Source organism: Populus alba, chromosome 16 (genome assembly GCF_005239225.2).
Source record: "Populus alba chromosome 16, ASM523922v2, whole genome shotgun sequence".
Lineage (NCBI taxonomy): Eukaryota > Viridiplantae > Streptophyta > Magnoliopsida > Malpighiales > Salicaceae > Populus > Populus alba.
The window spans coordinates 13,532,806-13,551,885 of record NC_133299.1 but is presented as its reverse complement, the minus strand read 5'-3'; the positions used below and the strand labels follow the sequence as shown (position 1 = coordinate 13,551,885).

The 19,080-nt window shown below is 35.3% G+C and overlaps 3 protein-coding genes across 5 annotated transcripts; all 3 read right to left on the bottom strand.

Annotated features, from left to right (window-relative positions):
• Positions 1-910: 910 nt before the first annotated feature.
• Positions 911-4,251, bottom strand: LOC118037510 (pentatricopeptide repeat-containing protein At2g30780). 3 transcript variants are annotated; one of them, XM_035043501.2, is made up of 3 exons: positions 3,621-4,251; positions 2,020-3,258; positions 911-1,405 (listed from the first exon to the last, which is right to left on the bottom strand). In XM_035043501.2, the coding sequence occupies exons 1-2, from the start codon at positions 4,155-4,157 to the stop codon at positions 2,134-2,136; spliced, it is 1,662 nt and encodes a 553-aa protein (XP_034899392.1). In that variant the 5' UTR covers positions 4,158-4,251; the 3' UTR covers positions 911-1,405; positions 2,020-2,133. The 3 variants fall into 3 exon arrangements, with proteins under 3 accessions (XP_034899392.1, XP_034899393.1, XP_034899394.1); XM_035043502.2 differs by having other exon boundaries at positions 911-1,402; XM_035043503.2 differs by having other exon boundaries at positions 911-1,397.
• Positions 4,252-6,716: 2,465 nt separating this feature from the next.
• LOC118037509 (mitochondrial succinate-fumarate transporter 1) lies at positions 6,717-9,806 on the bottom strand. The gene is made up of 2 exons (XM_035043500.2): positions 9,291-9,806; positions 6,717-7,755 (listed from the first exon to the last, which is right to left on the bottom strand). Exons 1-2 carry the CDS (start codon positions 9,684-9,686, stop codon positions 7,219-7,221), a joined length of 933 nt encoding a protein of 310 aa, XP_034899391.1. The 5' UTR covers positions 9,687-9,806; the 3' UTR covers positions 6,717-7,218.
• A 3,698-nt stretch (positions 9,807-13,504) lies between these two features.
• Positions 13,505-18,781, bottom strand: LOC118037508 (chlorophyll synthase, chloroplastic). The gene is made up of 15 exons (XM_035043499.2): positions 18,573-18,781; positions 18,420-18,464; positions 18,208-18,302; positions 17,591-17,678; positions 17,324-17,409; positions 17,140-17,226; positions 16,977-17,042; positions 16,812-16,895; positions 16,653-16,714; positions 15,944-16,019; positions 15,798-15,860; positions 15,596-15,677; positions 15,094-15,170; positions 14,365-14,412; positions 13,505-13,977 (listed from the first exon to the last, which is right to left on the bottom strand). Exons 1-15 carry the CDS (start codon positions 18,676-18,678, stop codon positions 13,915-13,917), a joined length of 1,128 nt encoding a protein of 375 aa, XP_034899390.1. The 5' UTR covers positions 18,679-18,781; the 3' UTR covers positions 13,505-13,914.
• Between the last annotated feature and the right edge of the window lie 299 nt (positions 18,782-19,080).

Here is a 19,080-nt window from a genome sequence, read left to right as displayed (position 1 = left end):
CTTAAAGTATGATTTGTTTATTTGATGACAGGATGAGTTGTGTCTGGCGACCAAGGAAAATGGGAACTCAGTTTCCTCCACAGCTCCTCATTAAATTACACGATTGCATGATAGCCAGACGTCCATAAGGCCACTCCATCACTTTGTAATGCCGACGTGATCGATGGAGTGGCATAGAAGATATGTCCAATAATGTAATATCGGCTTATTAAAATAATTTAAAAATATTAATTTTAAAAAAAATCAACTTTTTTCAACAGAACTTTTAAAATAGAAAAATAAACACACTTTTAAAATAGAAAAAGAAACAGGACCAAGATGGATTTATGAATTTTGAAGTTTTAACAAAGGGTTAATACAATAGCTGAACTAACATATATGGAATCCAAACTCCCGTTACCTTTCTTGCAAGCTCTGCAAGAATACCATCAAAATACAATCTCATTTATTGGTAAAACGACAATAGAATTTTACAAGGTCATGGGCTCATGGCCACGACAAGTTGCAGCTAAGGGTGACCTTAAGCAAACAACTCACACATTTCCTTTTTCAAACAAGTAAAAAGAGAGCTTACGAACTCATTATCAAGCCAAGATACTTCTGAGAGTTTATAAAGCAAGCAAGGTTGCATATGGCTACATGAAAGAAAGGTGTTCCCAACATGACATGTAAAAGGGATGCAATAGCTTCTAACGCAGCATAAAATGGAATGCACTCACCAAAACTGAAACTTCCATTCGTATACTAAGAAGGCAATTTAGCCAAAAGATATCGTTATGTGCCAACATGATCAAGCTAAAAGATTTTGTTAAACTTAGAGGCGCTTTGTATGACTCTCCGTCATCCCCAAGCACTTCAAATTGTTGATAATGTATCCTAAGCAAATTTCATTTAGAAAAGCCAAACCAACTCAAGAAGGAAAAGTTAGGAATTTATGAATTTATGCTCGCAGTGGACTTCAAAACTAGATTAAGCAAAACAATACAAGCAATACCATCAAAGATGCATTGTCTGGATATCTCCTCTCATAAAGACCGGTAGTTTTGCCAGGTAAAGTTCACATAATGGCCTAATCAGGTGGTATTCTCATAAGCCTAGGCAGTGATCCCTTTCCACAAGGCAAGACACCCCTCCTCAGCATAGATTGTTGTGATAGCATGAGCTAAGCCTTTGCATTTCAATTCATCCCCTTCTCGGCTTTGAACCATTAGCCTTGTTCTAACAACATCAAATTGGCCTGTGCAAACTGGACCTGGAGTTCCAGAAAGGAAACCAGAAATCATAGACCACTATGGTTGGAGGACTTTCCATCACCTTCATGTTTCTTCCACAAGAACATATCAAAAGCATTTTAGGCTGTGACAATGGCCGCATGCTTTGTCCCGGAAATAGATCAGCTGCACTGCTAATAGGTTGGGATGTGATGAGCAGGCATTAGTGTTGAGTAGATAACAGCAGACATCAAATTAATCGCTAACATGGTTGATTAAAAGGAGGGAAGAAAGGGGAATGACCACGTAGAAAAAGAAATGGAACCAACAAAAATCATTCAAGTAACATGCCAATTGCCACATAAAGCAGCAAGGAATTCAATCATCAAGACTGTAATTAAATGTACATTAATTAGATGCCATGTGGCGATATCATAACCGTATCCTTAGTATAACCATGAGAAGAGAATGTATTGCCCCAAAAACTGTTTTTCTTCAAATACTGATTCCTACAGTTTTTTACTTAATGTGGAAAGAAGATATCCAGTCCGGTTGAAAATTCATAGCTGTTTTTATGTTTCCTATATAGTGATCAATCTCTCAAGTTTGGGAGCAAAACAGTTTCATTAATTATCAACAATTTAAGTTTTATAGTTTAGAAGAACACCAGTAACATAGGGAAAACATGGTATGATACAAGAAACTTCGCAAACAATGAATGAATGCTACCCATGAAGGATTTCAAACTACTAAATACATAATATGTAATAAGTTAAGTGAATGAGAGCCAGGTATGAAACACACAGACCTGCAAATCATTGGAGTTTCAATTTGATTGATAGTTGCATGAACCATTCATGCAATCTGTTGAATGTCTTCCAGAATTTGTGATTCATGATATCTAACTCTTCAATAAGGTGCATTACAATGGAGATGTATCAAAAGGATTTCCATATCCATGCTTGCACATCAATCCTGCTACTTGCTCAACCTTATACCATTGACCACAATTCAAGTAGGCTTTATACAATATCCAAAATGTCTTTTTTGTGCGGGACAAGTTGCAATTCTCCATCTCAATAAGAACACTTTCCATTTCATCCAAGCGCTTTTGTGTTCCATACATGACCATTTTACAGTGAAATAGAGTCCGGATTATTCTCCACCGAGCATATGTTGCACGTTTTATAAAATCTGTCAGCTTATCAACTGCATTGCATCTGAAATAACTTGTGATAATAGCCTGCATAACGCTTACAGTTGATACAGTGGTTCTATGATTAAACGCCTCATTTATTGAGTTCTCCATCCCCTCTAACCTATCTTCTTCAGCATAAAGCTTAATCAACAAAACATTCAACCAAGGTCTATATTCCTTTTCTGGAATCAGCCTCATCAGTGCCTCAATCTTTTGAACTCTTTCTGGTATAGAACTCTTACAATAGGCACATATCATGGCCCTAATCAGTGCTAGTCTCCTGGCATTAACATGGTCTTTTATCAATTCATACACCAGTTCCATCTGTTCCAGATTCCCAGAATGAGCATATCCTCGCAGCATTATTAGGTGGGTGTTAAGATCTGGCTTAACTGGGCCTGCATTCATCATTTGAAAAGTTTTTTCCATACTATCCCACATCCAAGCAGTCACATAACCACTAATTAAATTGTTGTATGTTGTCAAGTTTGGTGAAATACGTGAATCCTCCATTTCCTTGAATATTGCCTCCATTTTATCAACCAGCATCAAGCGGCCAAAGACTGATACAAGAATGTTATATGTTACAACTGAAGGTCTACACTTTACGTCCCTTTTCATCTCCCGAAACAATGATTCACATTTACCAGCAAAACCATTACACATATACGTAGTCATCAGTGCATTATACATGCTGGTCGTCTTAATGCACTTTTTTATAGCCTCATCAAATATCTCAACTGCAAGATCCACGTTCTTATCTGTACCCGCAATCATAATACCCTTGGCATACTCCGCTGCTGTCATAGGAGTATCGTTCTCAGCTTGCGTTCTTTTCCAATTAAAAATCTGCGTAAAAATTATTTACACAAATTCCACACTAAGAAAAGGAAAATGAAGAAGAAGAAAAACAGCAATCCTTTTCCCAAGGGATCAAACAGCAGTGTAAAAAAAAATGTCTACACCAAAATGAGATTGGACCCATCATAGTAAACTAGCTTGCTTCACTCATGCTGTTCATTTTGCTTTAAATGGACCGACAGAGGAGATAAAAGATAGCAAAAGCAAAGATAAATAACAGAAGAACGTTGAATGTCAAAATCAACAACAGCCCAGATAGATAACAATTCCAAATCATACAAAAAACAAATTAGAAGTAAAATTCATTCAGAAATAACTAGATAAATAAATGGAAGCAAAAGGCAACACACCTTGAGGGCTACTTTAGGGGAAGAAAGAAGCAAGAGCTTCAAAAGCTCAAGAAAAGCGGATGAATTGATTAACAAGGAGGGGTCATCTTTTTTTGTCTCTTCCAAAATCTGAAAAACCATGTCAACATTTTGAAGCAGCTCGTCCCTCAAAGAAGAAATCTTGTTGACCAGATCCTCCCTCTTCTTGGATTTGAGGTCGTTATTATTGTTCCTCAGAGAAGAAATCTTGTTGGTCGGATCCTTCCTCTCCTTGGATTTGATGTCGTTATTATTGTTATTACTGCTACTATTATCATTAATAGTGAGCTTGTGTACAAAAAGTCCGATCACGTTGGAAATGAGGTGTTTGGCGGAGGCGGAGGCGGAGGCGGAGGCGGAGGCGGAGGGGGGTGAAGATTGGAAAAATCTGTAAAAGGGGGGCTGGGCGAGGATTGAAGAGGAAGGAGAAGTGGTGATGGTTCTGGGAGTCGGGGAAGGGGAAGGTCTTCGGAGGCAGATAAGCTCTGCGTCTGAGAATTTGAAAAATCTTCGCTTCATTTGGTTGATTGATCTGAGAGAGGAGGTACGAGGGGTAGGATTTTTAGGAAGGTTTTACGAGACCAGACGCAGAGGTAGATATATTGGGAGGTGTTTGGCTACTTTGATTTATCAATTCAAAACTAGTTTCGCGTTTTTTTTTTGGCTCCAGTAGTGTTTGCAAACCCGAATAACTAACAAGATTTTAGCCAGTCATTCGTTTTCATTTTTTCAATCAAAATGATAATAATAATAAAAAAAACTCATTAGTAAATGTATCTTAAATTTTGAGTATTATAAAAGATAAAAATAACTACAATAATTAAAAAAAATTCAGACCGATTTGGAGGTGTAACTTAATAAATAGTTTGGGTTATTAAATTGTTAAATTAATTAATGAGTTCTCAAGTCGACTAAATTACTAGTTAGGTTTACTAAATTAGTTGAATTTAATAAAATAAATATTAAAACTATTTTTAAATCAAGTTCAAATTATAAATTTATTAAATAAATTTGGTATGCTATATCAAATTTAATAATATAATAATTTTTAAGTGGGTTTGGGTGACCAAATATAAGTTCTAAAATTCTATAGAGTGGCCATATTTATATAATAGACTTAGAGCGATGCATGAGAACAATTGTTTATTTGGGTGGTGTATGAATACTGTTTTGAGGTAGAAAAAAATAGAGGAGACAAGATAAAAGTAAAATTGAAATATAATTGTATTGGATAGTAATTTATAAGATAAAGTAATTGTTTTGATATCTTATTTGGTTAGGGTGGATAAAACAAAATAGAATATGAAAAAGTTTGTTTAATTTTTAATATGTATTGTAGCCAAACTTAAACATTCTAAAAAATAATTCAATATTATTTTTTTATTTCAGTTTATATTAAGTATTGAAATTAATAATATTATAATAACTCTAATTATAGGACTAGGACTGACTTCACAAATTAACTCGGGGCTTGAAATAATCCAGAAAAAATAGAGGAAATATTAACTTGATCTAGCCTGGTCAAAAACCGGCTCAATCTGGGATAAAACACGGGTCAAAACCCTGTTGACTTTTTTGGAAAACATATTTTTTTGGTCAACTAGTTGACCCTTCATACTAGCGACTTGAACCTTGTCTCGGGTCAATTCTTGACTCAGGTTTTAAAATTATGATAATAATTATTTTTATTTATGTGTTGACTCGAGTCAACCCGTGTTAACCCTCTCTACCTATGAATTGGGTCTTGTCCCGGTTGACCTTTAAGTCGAATTTTAAAACTAGATAATAACAACTTTTTATCCCTACATTGACATGGGTTAACCTTCTTGATTAATGACTCGGGTTTTGCCTTGAGTTGACCCTCAAATCAAATTTTAAAATTATAATATTAACCATTTTTATTTTATGTCGATCTGAGTCAACCCGGATTGACCCTCCTGACACGTAACTCGGGCCATACCATGAGCCAACCCTCAAGTCGTGTTTTAAAATTATAATAATTATTATCTTTGTCCTTATATTGACATGGATCAATGGTCATCTCCATTTGTGCCCTAAGGCTTGACCCAGATTGACCCTTAAATTAGATTTTAAAATTATGATAATAATCACTTTTAATATAAAGATAAAAGTGGTTATTATCATAATTTTTAAACTTAATTTTATTGGGTTTGCCCTTGAATAGTGACTCGGGCTTTGCCTTGAATCGACCTCCCAGTTGAATTTTAAAACTTTATCCTTACATATCCTAGTTAAATAGTTTTTAAATTGAGAGTTGTTTACAATAATATTTTAGAAATTAAAAAAATAATAAATATTGTCTTTGAATACATATTTGAAAGTACAGAAATTCACTTTAAAATTGTTCTAAAAAACATATTTATTTTTACATTTTTATTTATCTTTTCAACAGTATATATTTCTGACTTTACTATTTTTATCTTTTCTGTTTTTCTATTTCAAAACAGTAATCAAACGCTACCTTGATAACAAAACTTAGTCTCTTGTCTTCTACACTTTCTTGATTAAGTCATGCAGTAACTTGGGATAGATCAATGAATTTGATTTTTTATTATTATTAATGTGAGTGTTCGGGCCAGCTTATACGCACCTCGATTAATCCTGCGAGCTCTGAAGTTAACAACTATATAAGCTTTCAGTTGCTCTAAAATTTATAAGATTCAAACCGGTGATTTTTATAAAATACTTGAAACATAACCAGTTGAATTATATTCTCGAGGGTTAAATCGAATTGCATGAAATTAGCGTAATGTTTTTGCCAAGTGCAACAAAACCCGCAATTGCAAAGTGCAAACATGGGCTGTGCATGAAATTACCACAAAAAATTTTCCAAGTGCCAAAACAAATGATCAATTTATGTAGAGAGATACGCCACCTTTACATAATGGAGCTCACGCAGTTACATATCAGAGTACAACTCCATCAAGCAGGGGAGAAAGCTTTGCAAAAAGATCATGGCTGACATTGACGTTTTGGAGCTAATGGTGATGTTAGACAAACAGCATTACAGAAATTTCTTTTACTTTCTTTTTCCGTTTTTTTTATTAGCAAGTAAACTAGACAGCGAAAAAACTCATCGCTTGAGCTAAAATAATGGACTTGCTCGAGTTTACAAAGCAACTAAGTCTGCAATAGGCTACATGAAAGAAAAGGTTTCGCCTACATGACAAAGTAAAAAGGATACAAAACGATCCGGCTTCTAACGCAGCCAGAAGAACAAAAATGCTGTTGCTTCCATCAACTAACAGAACCCCAAAACTGAGAACTTCCAGTTTCCCTTACAGTCGGAAGGACAGATGATACCCAGAAATCAATAGGTGCCAGTAGGATCAAGCTAAAACACCAGCTTGTAAGTTCAAAACATATTGATGATGTCTTTTAAGTGTTCTTGTAGTGACTCTTCGTTATCCCCAAGCACTTCAAATTATTGATGATGTCTTTTAAGCAACATTCTTTCAAAAAAGACAAACCAACTCAAGAGGAAAAGTTCAGAAATTTATTGATCTTACGCTTGTAATGCATTTCAACACCAGAACAAGCAGAACAAGGAAAACAATACCTATGAAGGTGCAATGTGTAGATGTCTCCTCTCATAAAGACCGATAATTTGGTCAGCTACAGCCCACATAATGGCTTGACCAGGAGGTATTCTCATAAGCCGAGGCAGCAGTCCCTTCCACAAGGCAAGAAGACCTTCCTCAGCATATATTGTTCTGATAGCGTGTACCATGCCTTTGTACTTCAATTCACCCCCTTCTCGGCTTTGAGCCATTAGCCTTGTTTTGACAACATCAAATGGGCCAGTGCAAACTGGACCCGCGGTTCCAGCAAGAAATCCAGATATCATAGACTGCCATGGTTGGAGAACTCTCCCATCACCTTCGTGTTTCTTCCACAAGAGTACATCAAAAGCATTTTTGGCTGTAAACATGGCTGCCTGGTTTGTCCCGTTACGCATGACAGTTGGGGCAGCCCCTGCCCAGAGCCCAAGAACACCTTCTTCACGGATGATTGTACGAGCACAATGTATGGGACCCTTGTACTTCAGAAGCTCGGGACTCAACCCTTTCTGCTGCTGCAGTCTAATTTTTACGACCTGCACCAATCAGAAATCAGATTAAATTCAAAGGCAATCACCTTTCTTCCCTGAAGAGTTTGTATAGATAGCTGCTACATCTGATGTAAATCATATTAAATTCAAAGCTAATCACCTTTTTTTTCCCAGAAGAGGTTGTATAGATAGCTGATACATCATCATACATCAGATGTAGCAGCACCATACAAAAACAGAAATCCTTATGAATAAAAATCCAATTGCTCTATAGCTAAGAGATCAATCTTGGCACAATGGCCAACCATAATACCACATATGCACCGAAATCATGAAAATTATATTTCTTTTTTTAATCCCAATTTCCATTCTAGTCAGCATACTTTCTGAGGATACAAGATTCCTCTGACTGGGTTGCTGCACAGACGAGGCATGTGATTGGTAGCACTTTAGCAGCTAATAAATTAACTCTATTAATGGCTGTCCAGTTCTTTTGTATCAAGGAACAGTGTGTACCTGGGGTAGTGATATTATTTGTAATTTTGCTGGTTAGCAAGTTCCAAGTTGATCAGATGAAAAGTTACCTTGGGAAAAAAGCTTAGTGACCTCATTATATCAGACAAATGTAATTCCATGGAGCCACGGACTGTTCAGTCAACTTTAGATTTTAACATTATTATCCAACTTAAGAGAAAAACATACTGATAGAAGCGAAATTTTAAAGGACAGGGAGCTGAGGCTTGGGGGAGGTGGGATAGGGCATCTAGGTACAACTGCACCAAACCTGAGAGTAAAGTCTCAAACTACAATTGAATCATCGTTTGCTTCCCTTCACACATAAGAGGTCCAAACTCTTCAGGAATCAGTAAAACAAGCTAGCACCAAAAATAAGGATGGGCAAAGCAGAACCTAGGTGGTTGGCCCTCAGTAAATGGATTTCCAAAACTGTACCATTATAAGTTGCACTTTGTGAAATCTACAATCAACAAAAAACAAACTGCAACTCATTTTTTCAGAACAAAAAAGAAGCACCCCGCAACAAATATCATGATCCTGCATGTGTAAATGAATCTTGATTCATCTACTTTCATCATATACTAAGGCAAAATCCCATGTCAAAACACTCCACTTAACTAGATCAAGAGAAGGTCTATTTTTTTTTCTTTCCCCCCATCACTACCCGCATCATGAAATATCCAATATAATTCCTCTTAACACTTCCACTTTCAAAAATCTCCTTGTTGCAGAGCTTCAAAAAGAAAAAGCAAAAACACTCATGTGGTTGCCCACTCAAATATAAAGACTCAAAAGTCCCCTTGAACCCACCCGGTAACTTAAATACTAAACTATTAATAACCCCTCATCTCACAAGCCATACCCCATTGCCATTTCCCACTAAACTAATAAGAACAATACTGGGAAAACCAAGTACTAAAAGCTGAAACATAAGCATCGAAACAAAATCATCCTGAGAAGCAAAATCTCTGAAGAAAAATCAGATTCAAGTACAAGGAACATTCCTTAAACATCAAATTTCACAGTTCTCACTAAAAAAAATCCGCAAACAGGCATTCACTGACCTCAAAAGGAGTAACAATAGCAAGGGCCTCAAGAACTCCAGCACCAAACCCGGACATCAACCTCCCTTGATTACTCAACTTGCCAGTTTCCGAATCCTTAAACGCGGACTGAAACACCGCATTAGACCCCATACGAAGCGTATATTTCAAGGTCAGGTGAGTAGCAAACGGTGTCAGCCCTTTCCATAAAGCCCGGACCCCTTCCGTTCTCACAATCGTCGATCCACAATGGATTATTCCCTTGTAATTCCCACTCCTATCGAGCTGCAATCTTGTCTTGATTACATCAATTGGCTGCAAACAGCTCGCCTCTACAGCCCCTCCTAAAGAGCCTGATATAGCTTTCATGTATGGAGGGATTGTTGGTTTCTTGTCATTTGATGATTCTTGGCTCATGGCTTTGAGATTCGGGAACCAGAGGAGGAGGGGTTTTGCTTGTTGGGTTTCTTGGGGGGTTTTGTTTGCAGCCAATGGAGAAGAAGGCGTGGGCTTTCAAAATTCGAAGGATGAAAAACATGCCCGAAGAGTTTTGTAACTTTTGTTGTCACTGTTTGACTGAGTTTTGACGTGGGTTAAAGGGGTTTATTTTTTTGTCATGGAAAGTAATTAAGCCGTATTTTAATTATACATTTAATTTTTAAATCAGATATCAAACAATATAAAAACACAAAAAAAATAATTTAAAGTAAAAAAAACCATAAAAAATTTCAATTTTTTTAAATATTTTTAAAATGTAAAACAAACATGTTTTTAAATGAATTTGAATTATTGCATGTATCAACTCAATTTTTAACATGTTCAAATTAAATTGGATTGTCTTGGATTCATTTTTATCAATATTATGTTCAGATCTGAGTTATTTATATATATTTGATTTTAATAACTTCAAAGAGTCTGTTTAATGATTAACAAAAACTTGATTGATAATTAAAACTTTGGAATATACAAGAGAAAAATTATTGATTTTTTTAATGCAATAATCTAATATAAATAATGTGTTTTATAATATTGTTTTTTTTTAACTTAATCTAATTAATATATATATTAATAAAAATAATTATTATCGAAATCAATATAAATATACACAGACACACTAAACTCCAATCCAATTTATATAGATGTAAAGATTCACTAATTTAAGATTTTTTTTTATTTTAAATAAAGAAAAAAAACTTAGAAATAGTATTATTTGATGTAACATTCACTTTAAATTAAAAAGTCACTGTCACGGTAAATTTAATATTATAAATGATTTTAAGAAAATAATATATAAAAATAAAAATGTAAACAAAACAAAATGTTTTTCCGTCAATTCTTACAAATACTTGCATGGATCAGGCCATTCTCTTGCCCGGAGAAGAGGGTGCGAAATTAAGAACCTGGCCAGAGAGCGATAGAACAATCTGTACCGTCGAAAACCATTATAGTTTAGTATCGATGGAGAAATTTAAAGACAACCAATTTAATTGAGAGTGTTTCCCGTGTCATACCTGCAAGTTCGTTGAATATTGAAGGCATGAGCATCTCGACCGGCCATGTTTTGTCTTTTAAATTGTTTCTTCTGTGATGGGAGCTTCACATGTTAGCTCAGTAGCCATCCACGTTAGAGAATTCAATGATAATGACCCGATGCCATCGGCTCACGCAAACTTTCCGCTGGGTGTTAAAAGGATGTTTGAGAATGCTTTTCAAAAACATTTCTATAAAAATTTAAAAAATTTTTATTTTATTTTTTGTTTTGAATTAATATGTTTTTAATGTTTTTAAATTATTTTAATGTGCTGATCTCAAAAATAACTTTTAAAAAATAAAAAAAAAATTATTGACATGCTTTTCTAAGTGAATAAGTCTTCGATTGATTACTTGCATTATCACAACTTGCAACTTATATATATAAAGGAAAAATTAAGAAATAATATATGTAAATGAATGCTATATATCTAGTTATTCAACGAAAAAATTCAAAAACATTCAATGTGAATGAAAACTATATATATAGTAATTTCACATAGAAAAAATAAGAAATATTTCATGAGGATGTAGAATATAAAAAAATACATAAAGCAAAGTATCTGAAAATTAACTTTATATTTTTTAGGTTTATTGAAGAAGAAAAAAGTTCAAGTCTCATACGGGTTTGGCTGAGCCAATTATAGACCCAAGTTTTGACCATTTGAAACCCAGACAAGACCTCATGTCAACCTACCGGTCCTGGCTGAGTTTTGTATCTATGGTTTATGGTCAAAGTATGTGTTTTTCAGTCTTCCAATAAAGGTTTGTTTGTTTTTACGTTTTAAAAATAATGTTGTAAAAATTAAATATTTTTAATTTAATTTAAATTAATTATTTTTTGGTATTTTCATATTATTTTAATATGTCAATATCAAAAATATTTTTTTAAAAATAAAAAATATATTTTTTAATATATATATTTTTAAAACAATTTAAAAAATAACAGCGAACTTATAAACTTGCTCGGTGCTGTTTGTTGGGTTATATGAACACCATGGATCCAATCTGGAGACTAGTGTGTTGTGGGCCTGAAGGCTAACATGGCTTCTTGGAAGTCGAGTCATCCTCATCAGGTTTAGTGAAGCAATTGATCACGTGATGTATCTATGCCGAAAAAAGTGCACTTCGCCCTCAGAGCTGGAGCCTGACCTCCCAGGTTCATGATTCATGACCCATAGGGTTTTGGGCTGCTGTTTCTTATGAGTCATGACTCGTGATTTGTATAATGCGTCCAGTGATAAGGATACAGATCCTAGGCCCATCATTGAGGTTCAAAGCAAGCCCGCCACAGCTATGATATTTTACAACGTGATAATTCAAAAGAATTTTTATTTCAATTTATCCAGCCCATTGTATCATTCTGGTAGATGATTATTATTTCCTAACTATTGAAATTCATATTTTATACACTGGCAATGGAAATTGTTTGAAAGTGGCCTGCATTCCCATCTCAAGGCAAGCAAGCTAATGATTTATTTATCTCAAATGAACAAATAATTATTAGTTAATAATTTCTCTTTTTTATTGAAATAATTCTTATGTGAAAAAAACATGGAAGATACATTATTTATTATTATTCTTATTATAATTGTTAACATGAGTGTCTGGGCTAACTTACACATATCTCGACTAATCCCACGAGCCCTAAAGTTAACAATCATGTAAGCCTCCAGTGACCTTGATGTTTGTGAGACTCAAATTGTTGACCTCTAAAGAACAAACCTAGAACATGATTAGTTAAACTATACCCCTCAAAGTTAAGATATATACTTTTTTTATTATTAACATGAGTGTTTGGATCAGTTTACGCGTACCTCAACTAATTTAACGAGTTCTAAAGTTAACGACCATGTAAACTTTCAGTGACCCTAAAATTCGTGGAACTCAAATTGATGATCTTTAGGAAGCAAATCCAAGATCTGATCATTTAAATTATACCACCTTTCAGGTTAAATACACACTTATTGATAGTAAAGGTGGTAGCTTTTTTTAAAATACAAAAAATTTTCTATTTTTTAAAAGCCAATGCATTCACATTTCCTGTTTTAAGAAAAGATAGAGAAATGTTGAAAGAATCGAGAGGACAAGTGACTAGTATTAAGAGGGCGACCACACCATGCCCATGCAATTTTTAATAGGCCTTGGGCGTGGAGTGTTTCTGTTGTTTGTCTTTCCTATAAGAGATTAGGTTTGCTGGTTTTTAAGCTGTTGGTGTAACCCTTAACCCTAGATTTGTTGGTTTTTAAGTTATTGGTGTAACCCTATTGTCTTTCTTTTGAAGTTTGTATAACTATATTCTTCTGCATCTTCGTTTATCACTATTAAAATTTTCCTTGGCATAATACTTGTATTTATCTATCCTACATTCGAACTGTCACGACTTATTATGCAATGGATTTGGTGTCTTTAGTATTGTAGTAGATTTTATAGTTGTAATTTAAGAAAAAACATATTTTAAAAAAGAATTTTTAATTGCTGTTAGTTGTGTGTGTCTAAAATCATGGTTGAAATTACAGTTAAATAAAAAATAGTTAAAAATATTTGGTTAAAATTATTGCTGATAATAAAATAATAAAAAAAACATGTATTTCATTACATAAGTATATGATTATTAATATATAAAAAATATTGCAAAACAATATCAAGGTCCTTGTGGACCATGGACTGAATTTTGATAATAATCTGAAAACACAAACAAAAGATGAAAAAATATGTATATGATAGATAGAAAAATAACACTAAACCAAAACATTAAGTTTGCACAGGCATGGCAAGATGTTTTGAGAACAAGCATGGGATGGGTTTGAAACCATGACTTGTACTACACAATTCGCTTATCGATTCCATGAAAAGAACTGTTTTTTTTTTTTTTTTTGGTTGAGCCTTGGTTCACAAGCAACTTATTGATCCAGAAATCTTGACTATAGTTTCTGAGTTTGACGGTGTCCTACTCTGGTTCTGCGACATCCTGACATGGAAATGCAAATCTTGCCATCTCTTTCTCGCTTCAAGGCGCAATCTATTGTTGCTGGATTGATAACATCAAGCAGAAACACGTTTAAGGCGCGTTTGCTAGCTCACCTTGCCGACGGCGATTTTGTCATGAAGGGAATTAATGGCTAGTTGCCAGAGCAGTCACCAGCAAACCAAGCACGAGAAAAGGTTGCGCGCTTGCCTGAAATACAACGCCGGTGCTTGTGAGATAACTGGCTAAAGCATTTATTCTTGCATGTGAACTCCCCGAGCACCGGAAGCTAAACTACATGTGGACTTGATTGATGTGACGTGAGCTCTAGAACATTACTGAAGAATTTACCACATGCTATTTTGTTAGTTCTGGCTTCCAGATTTTCCTGGTAGTTGTGATTTTTATATGACTACTGGACCCTTCAAGGCCTGACATGATATCTTAGTATTGAATTGCAAGTAACATTTGTCTATCTTTTCTTGGTCATGCTGTGCTATAACATATAGATAAATTGGTTCCAGCAGTTGATTTCCACTTCACACCACAGGAGAATCTCAAAGAACAGAAGTTATAAAGGTAAGACATTCATGGTACCTGATATTTAACATCATACTTCACCGGGTCCTTCAGGAAGTACTGAAACTGCAGCGCACAAATTTTTGCAAGAAAAGATCAGCATAGTGTTCATTCTCTCAACATACTATCATTTCTTATTTCTTTTTTAGAAATGCCACCTACCATTTCAAGGAAGGAAAAAAAGGGACATTAATAAATCATTGAAACTTAATGTTGAATATGTTTAGGGGGATTCTATTGTCACCTAAATAAAATGCAAGCAAAAAAGAAAAGCTTTCAAGCATAGGTACTTCTTATAGGGCTTCACAACCCCTTGCATATGTGCTTAGTTGAAGGTCAAGCTATGTCCCTCCAATCCTGAAGACATCTAAGATTGAAGGCCCTGAAGGAGAATATACTCTGAACTAATCAGCAGTGATGGAAGCAGGCTGGGGCAATGACCGGTCATGAACAGATAACAGCCCACTTCAAAATTAAAGGCTGATGTGGCTATACAAAAGGGGAAAAGAATGGCAAAGACGATGTAGAAAAAGAGATGGATCGACAACTTATGTAAAATAAAGTGAAATGAAGCTTAAAGAAGCAAGGAATTCAACCAGCAAGAGCGAAACTAAATGCATGTCAATTGGATGTCATTTGCAAGTGACATCAAAACCACACCCTTGGTCTAACCTAAGAAAGAAATATGTAACCCCAAAAAATGTCTGTGAACTGTAAGCTTATTAAACTTTAGGAATCATGCTTCACCTGAAAAAAAACTTGTGGAATTATCAAACCGAGTAGGGCTAAGGCATGATACGGTTTACCAGCTCCTAGCAGATAACCTGCATTAATCAATACAGCCTGAAATGAGATATACCTTCACCACTTTCACCAAGATATATTTCAAATGCATAAAAAACAACCCTGTCTCCACCAAAACCACACAGCACATACATGGTTAAATTTGGGGGGGATCATACATTTTGTTTCACCAAAATCCCTCGTCCCTTAATAACTATACAGACATTCCTACAGCTTTATTTTGTACAAAAACAACCATTCAATTATCATTTCTTTCACAGGGAAAGAAGATATGCCATCTAGTAGAGACCCCACGGCTTTTATTATGTTTAATCCATAGAGGATCATCTCCCAAACTTGAAGCAAAACCAGTTCCATTAATTATCAGAAAAATAATTTTTGTAGTCTAGAAGAACACCAGCAATACAGGCGATATAGGAAACTGAAAGTGTAAAAAGCAACATACCAGCCACGGATATTTGAGTTATGTCAATAGCACCAACACAAATCCATTTAGCAGTTTCAGCACCAAAAGCTACTGGTAGTGACTGCTCAAATTGCATGGCAACATGAAAGGTTGAAACAAAGACAGACAATGGTAAGAGACAATTCTATTTATGGAAAGCAAGAGCTATGCATTACAAGCATATGTGAGAGAGTGCATTAACCTGAAGTCCAAGTAGCCTATCTCCTTCAATACTTTTAAAATCGTTTACAATAGCAATACCTAGCTGAAGATAATGAACAACTGTTAATTAGCAACAGTCAGACAGGACATATTAATCAGATATTAAGTCACTTCAGTCAACTGTACCCCAGCTATGCTGTACAAGAGTGTTAGGACAATTATGTCAGGTGTGAGGGTCCCAAACAAAGCTTGACCAGCCCACCTATCAACAAGAGACTAATTGAAGTCAAAGCTTTCTTACTGTCATGGTTCATAACACAGTCTTTACTTTCAATAACATTGGGAAATACACCCAGGGGAGATTTAGTTTCAACTGAAAACTGGTGAGATACATTAGTGCAGCAAAACCATAAGCACACAGGTTCTCTTAACCACATTTACCACCCAATTTATCACTTTATAGGTGCTTTATGATTAATAAAGATTTGAATGATCACAAGAATAAAGGGTTGGTTCTAAATCATTTTCCATCGATTCAATTTGTGTTAGCACAAAAGAATCTTTAGGTCAATAGCTCATAAGCCACAAAATGTGTCCTAGGCTCTTGGCCTCTTCATGTGCATCGTGTGGACAATTTGAACCAGTATATAGTAGTCTGAACCTTTTTCTTGTAGTTTCTGTAATATCATGAAAATGTTGGGTTGAAAAGACAATGTTGCCTTTATATGAATAATTGTGGTCATTTCTGATTGAGAGGCAAATGGGACATTTCACAAAATTAAATAAATGTACATAGTCCAAAAAATAAAAACATAAAGGAACCAGAAAAGATGAGAGACACAAAGCGAAAGAGATGAAGAAGGAAAAGAAGAACGACACAGGGAGGGTTACTCACCATGGCAAACTGATATAGCTTGCTCCCAGAGCATAGTTTCCGATCCATCCATTTTGTTTTAGCTACAACAATATTATGAACCAAGTTAAGAGTTAATTGCAACAGAAATAACGATGTTCTATTGTTTGACTTGATGAAGGAGTGAAATGAAAACTCTACCTTCAAAGGAGGAGCGGAGTATATGTACGAAACCAATGATCCACCCAAAGCAAGGTAAAAAACTATAGGGAAGTCATGCCCTGCCTATTAAATAATAAGGATTCAAGAATCAGAATAATTTCATGCACAGCAAACACAGGCTGATTCAACATTTGAATTGCTTACCCACACATCCAGTAAACCAGCCAAGCCAAGGCCCCCTAGAAGCAGAATCCAGATTTGGGTGATAACCTACAGAGAGTTGCATGACAATACTTTAGAAGTGGTATCCACTATTCCTTTTTACATAATAATTAATTAATCAAAGATAGTTAGTTATATTACAGACCTCATTCTCGGAAATTACCCCTGATGGAATTGGACGATAAGGTTCATTGATTGCATCAATCTCTCGGTCATAGTAATCATTAATCGTCTGTGGGAGTGAAATGTAAGAAAACCTTTGAGATTTGAATTCATATATCTATATAGTTAAACCCCAGAGGACCTACTCCACATGCGTGAAAGGGTACCTGCGTATAGCCAGTAAGAAGTGGTCCAGACATAAGCATGCAAACAATTGATTTGGCAACATCCTCCAAGGTCCAATCAAAGTTTCCTGCCATTTAAGCAAAATGAATCAGAAGTGAGTTCATGCATAATTTGGGATTATCTCACATGGAAAAGGGAAAGCTTTAAAAAGGCAATAAAATTAAGGGGATAGCCTACTTGTAGCGTCTACAATCTGGTCATCCACATACCAATGGAGGACCAAAATATGTCACACTTAAAGAGAGTACCTGAAGCAGCAGCTCCACAAACTACTCCCAAAACCAACGGAGGCCAAGTAACAGGTTTTGTAAGCTGAAGACGAATCTTCCATTTATTCTGCAGCACAAAATTTACACAATCAACATTTGCACAACCCTGTAATCCTTCTCTTCACTCTTCCCTCGCACGACAACATTCAAAATCACAAAAACAATATACCATCGGAAGCCAGCAAAAATCCCAAAATCTAGGCAGGGACCACAAAATCTTCCGAGACGAACTTACGACCTTCCTTATTGCAACAATTTACTAGGATGTCTTTTCATCACTATGAATTCTTCAAGGGCACATTTTTTCAAACTTATAAACCTTCTGTACTTGCCAAGTCTCAATTTTGACTCTTTAGGGTCAACTTTCAGGAGATTGTAACTAAAATTAGTAGAAATATTAACACTAGAAATATCAGTCAATCAATCTCGTCCGTTTATTACCATCTGAGATATATTAAACAATCTGTCTGAATATCAAATCAGATTATATACACAAAAGATTAGAGTAGCAAATTAAGCACTATTTTAAAAAATAAATATCATAAGTTGATTTGAAGCTTGGTGAATATAAATAAATAAGGGCATTGAGTTCTGACAGTTTCTTTAGCAGCTCCTTTAATGCCAAGAAGCTGGTTAAAGCTGGAACCACCACCACCGCTATCCGGCGCCTTATCTGGTGCCTGAGGTTTTGCTGCAATTTTTACACGCAAACTTAACACCATTTTTTAAGATTCATCTTTTAAAAAAGAAACACAAAAATCCACGCGCTTAGATTAAACCATAAAATGTCAAAAAAAGAAGAAAAAACCTTCATTTGCATCTGTCTCTGCGGCTCCCATCGTAACTCTCCGCCCTGCAAAACACCATAATAACAGAAAGAAAGAAAGGCCAGGTTGAAGTTGAATAGTCGTTTGGTTTTAGAAATATTTAGCTGAGTGACGAAGGAGTTAAGCCGACTCACTTGAGAGAGAAAGAGAAAGCGGAGAGACAAGATACTGAGTTCGAACTCGTTTCCTTTTAAAGTTGGATAAATTCAACGACAGAGCTGAGTTGAGTACGGACGCCATTTTTCTACAGATGAAAAAAAGCAGGCTGGCTAGCTTGAGAAGTGGAGTAGGTGTGATTTGTGTTTGCTGACGACTCCACCTGCAGTAGAAATACTAGTTGTGATTTGTGTTTGCTGACGACTCCACCTGCAGTAGAAATACTAGTTTAAGGGAGACTACGAGGGAGTCGGTTACAGTGTTGTTAATTATTTTTAAAGTGAGGTCTGTCTGTGACGTGGCTTTTCCTTTGATCGTTAATTGTGGTGTTTGACCGATCTCGTTTGTACCAAAGAACCTCGGACATTGTGTGTGTCTGTTTTTTAAGTTTGTGTAGGAGGGATACGAGTAGCCGAAACGACACAATACCTTGTATAAAAAAGTGATTTTTAAAAAACAATCACACAATGTCATCCTAAAAAAAAA

Excerpts from the sequence above, each read along its gene's own strand:
- LOC118037510 (XM_035043501.2), bottom strand. The coding sequence starts at position 4,157 with ATGAAGCGAAGATTTTTCAAATTCTCAGACGCAGAGCTTATCTGCCTC. Across the intron at positions 3,259-3,620 it reads CCCCTAAAGTAGCCCTCAAG|ATTTTTAATTGGAAAAGAAC; the intron begins GTGTGTTGCCTT and ends ATTTTTACGCAG.
- LOC118037509 (XM_035043500.2), bottom strand. The coding sequence starts at position 9,686 with ATGAGCCAAGAATCATCAAATGACAAGAAACCAACAATCCCTCCATAC. Across the intron at positions 7,756-9,290 it reads CTATTGTTACTCCTTTTGAG|GTCGTAAAAATTAGACTGCA; the intron begins GTCAGTGAATGC and ends TGATTGGTGCAG.
- LOC118037508 (XM_035043499.2), bottom strand. The coding sequence starts at position 18,678 with ATGGCGTCCGTACTCAACTCAGCTCTGTCGTTGAATTTATCCAACTTT. Across the intron at positions 18,465-18,572 it reads GCTTTCTCTTTCTCTCTCAA|GGCGGAGAGTTACGATGGGA; the intron begins GTGAGTCGGCTT and ends GGTGTTTTGCAG. Across the intron at positions 15,171-15,595 it reads AACTCAAATATCCGTGGCTG|GTTATCTGCTAGGAGCTGGT; the intron begins GTATGTTGCTTT and ends TGATTAATGCAG.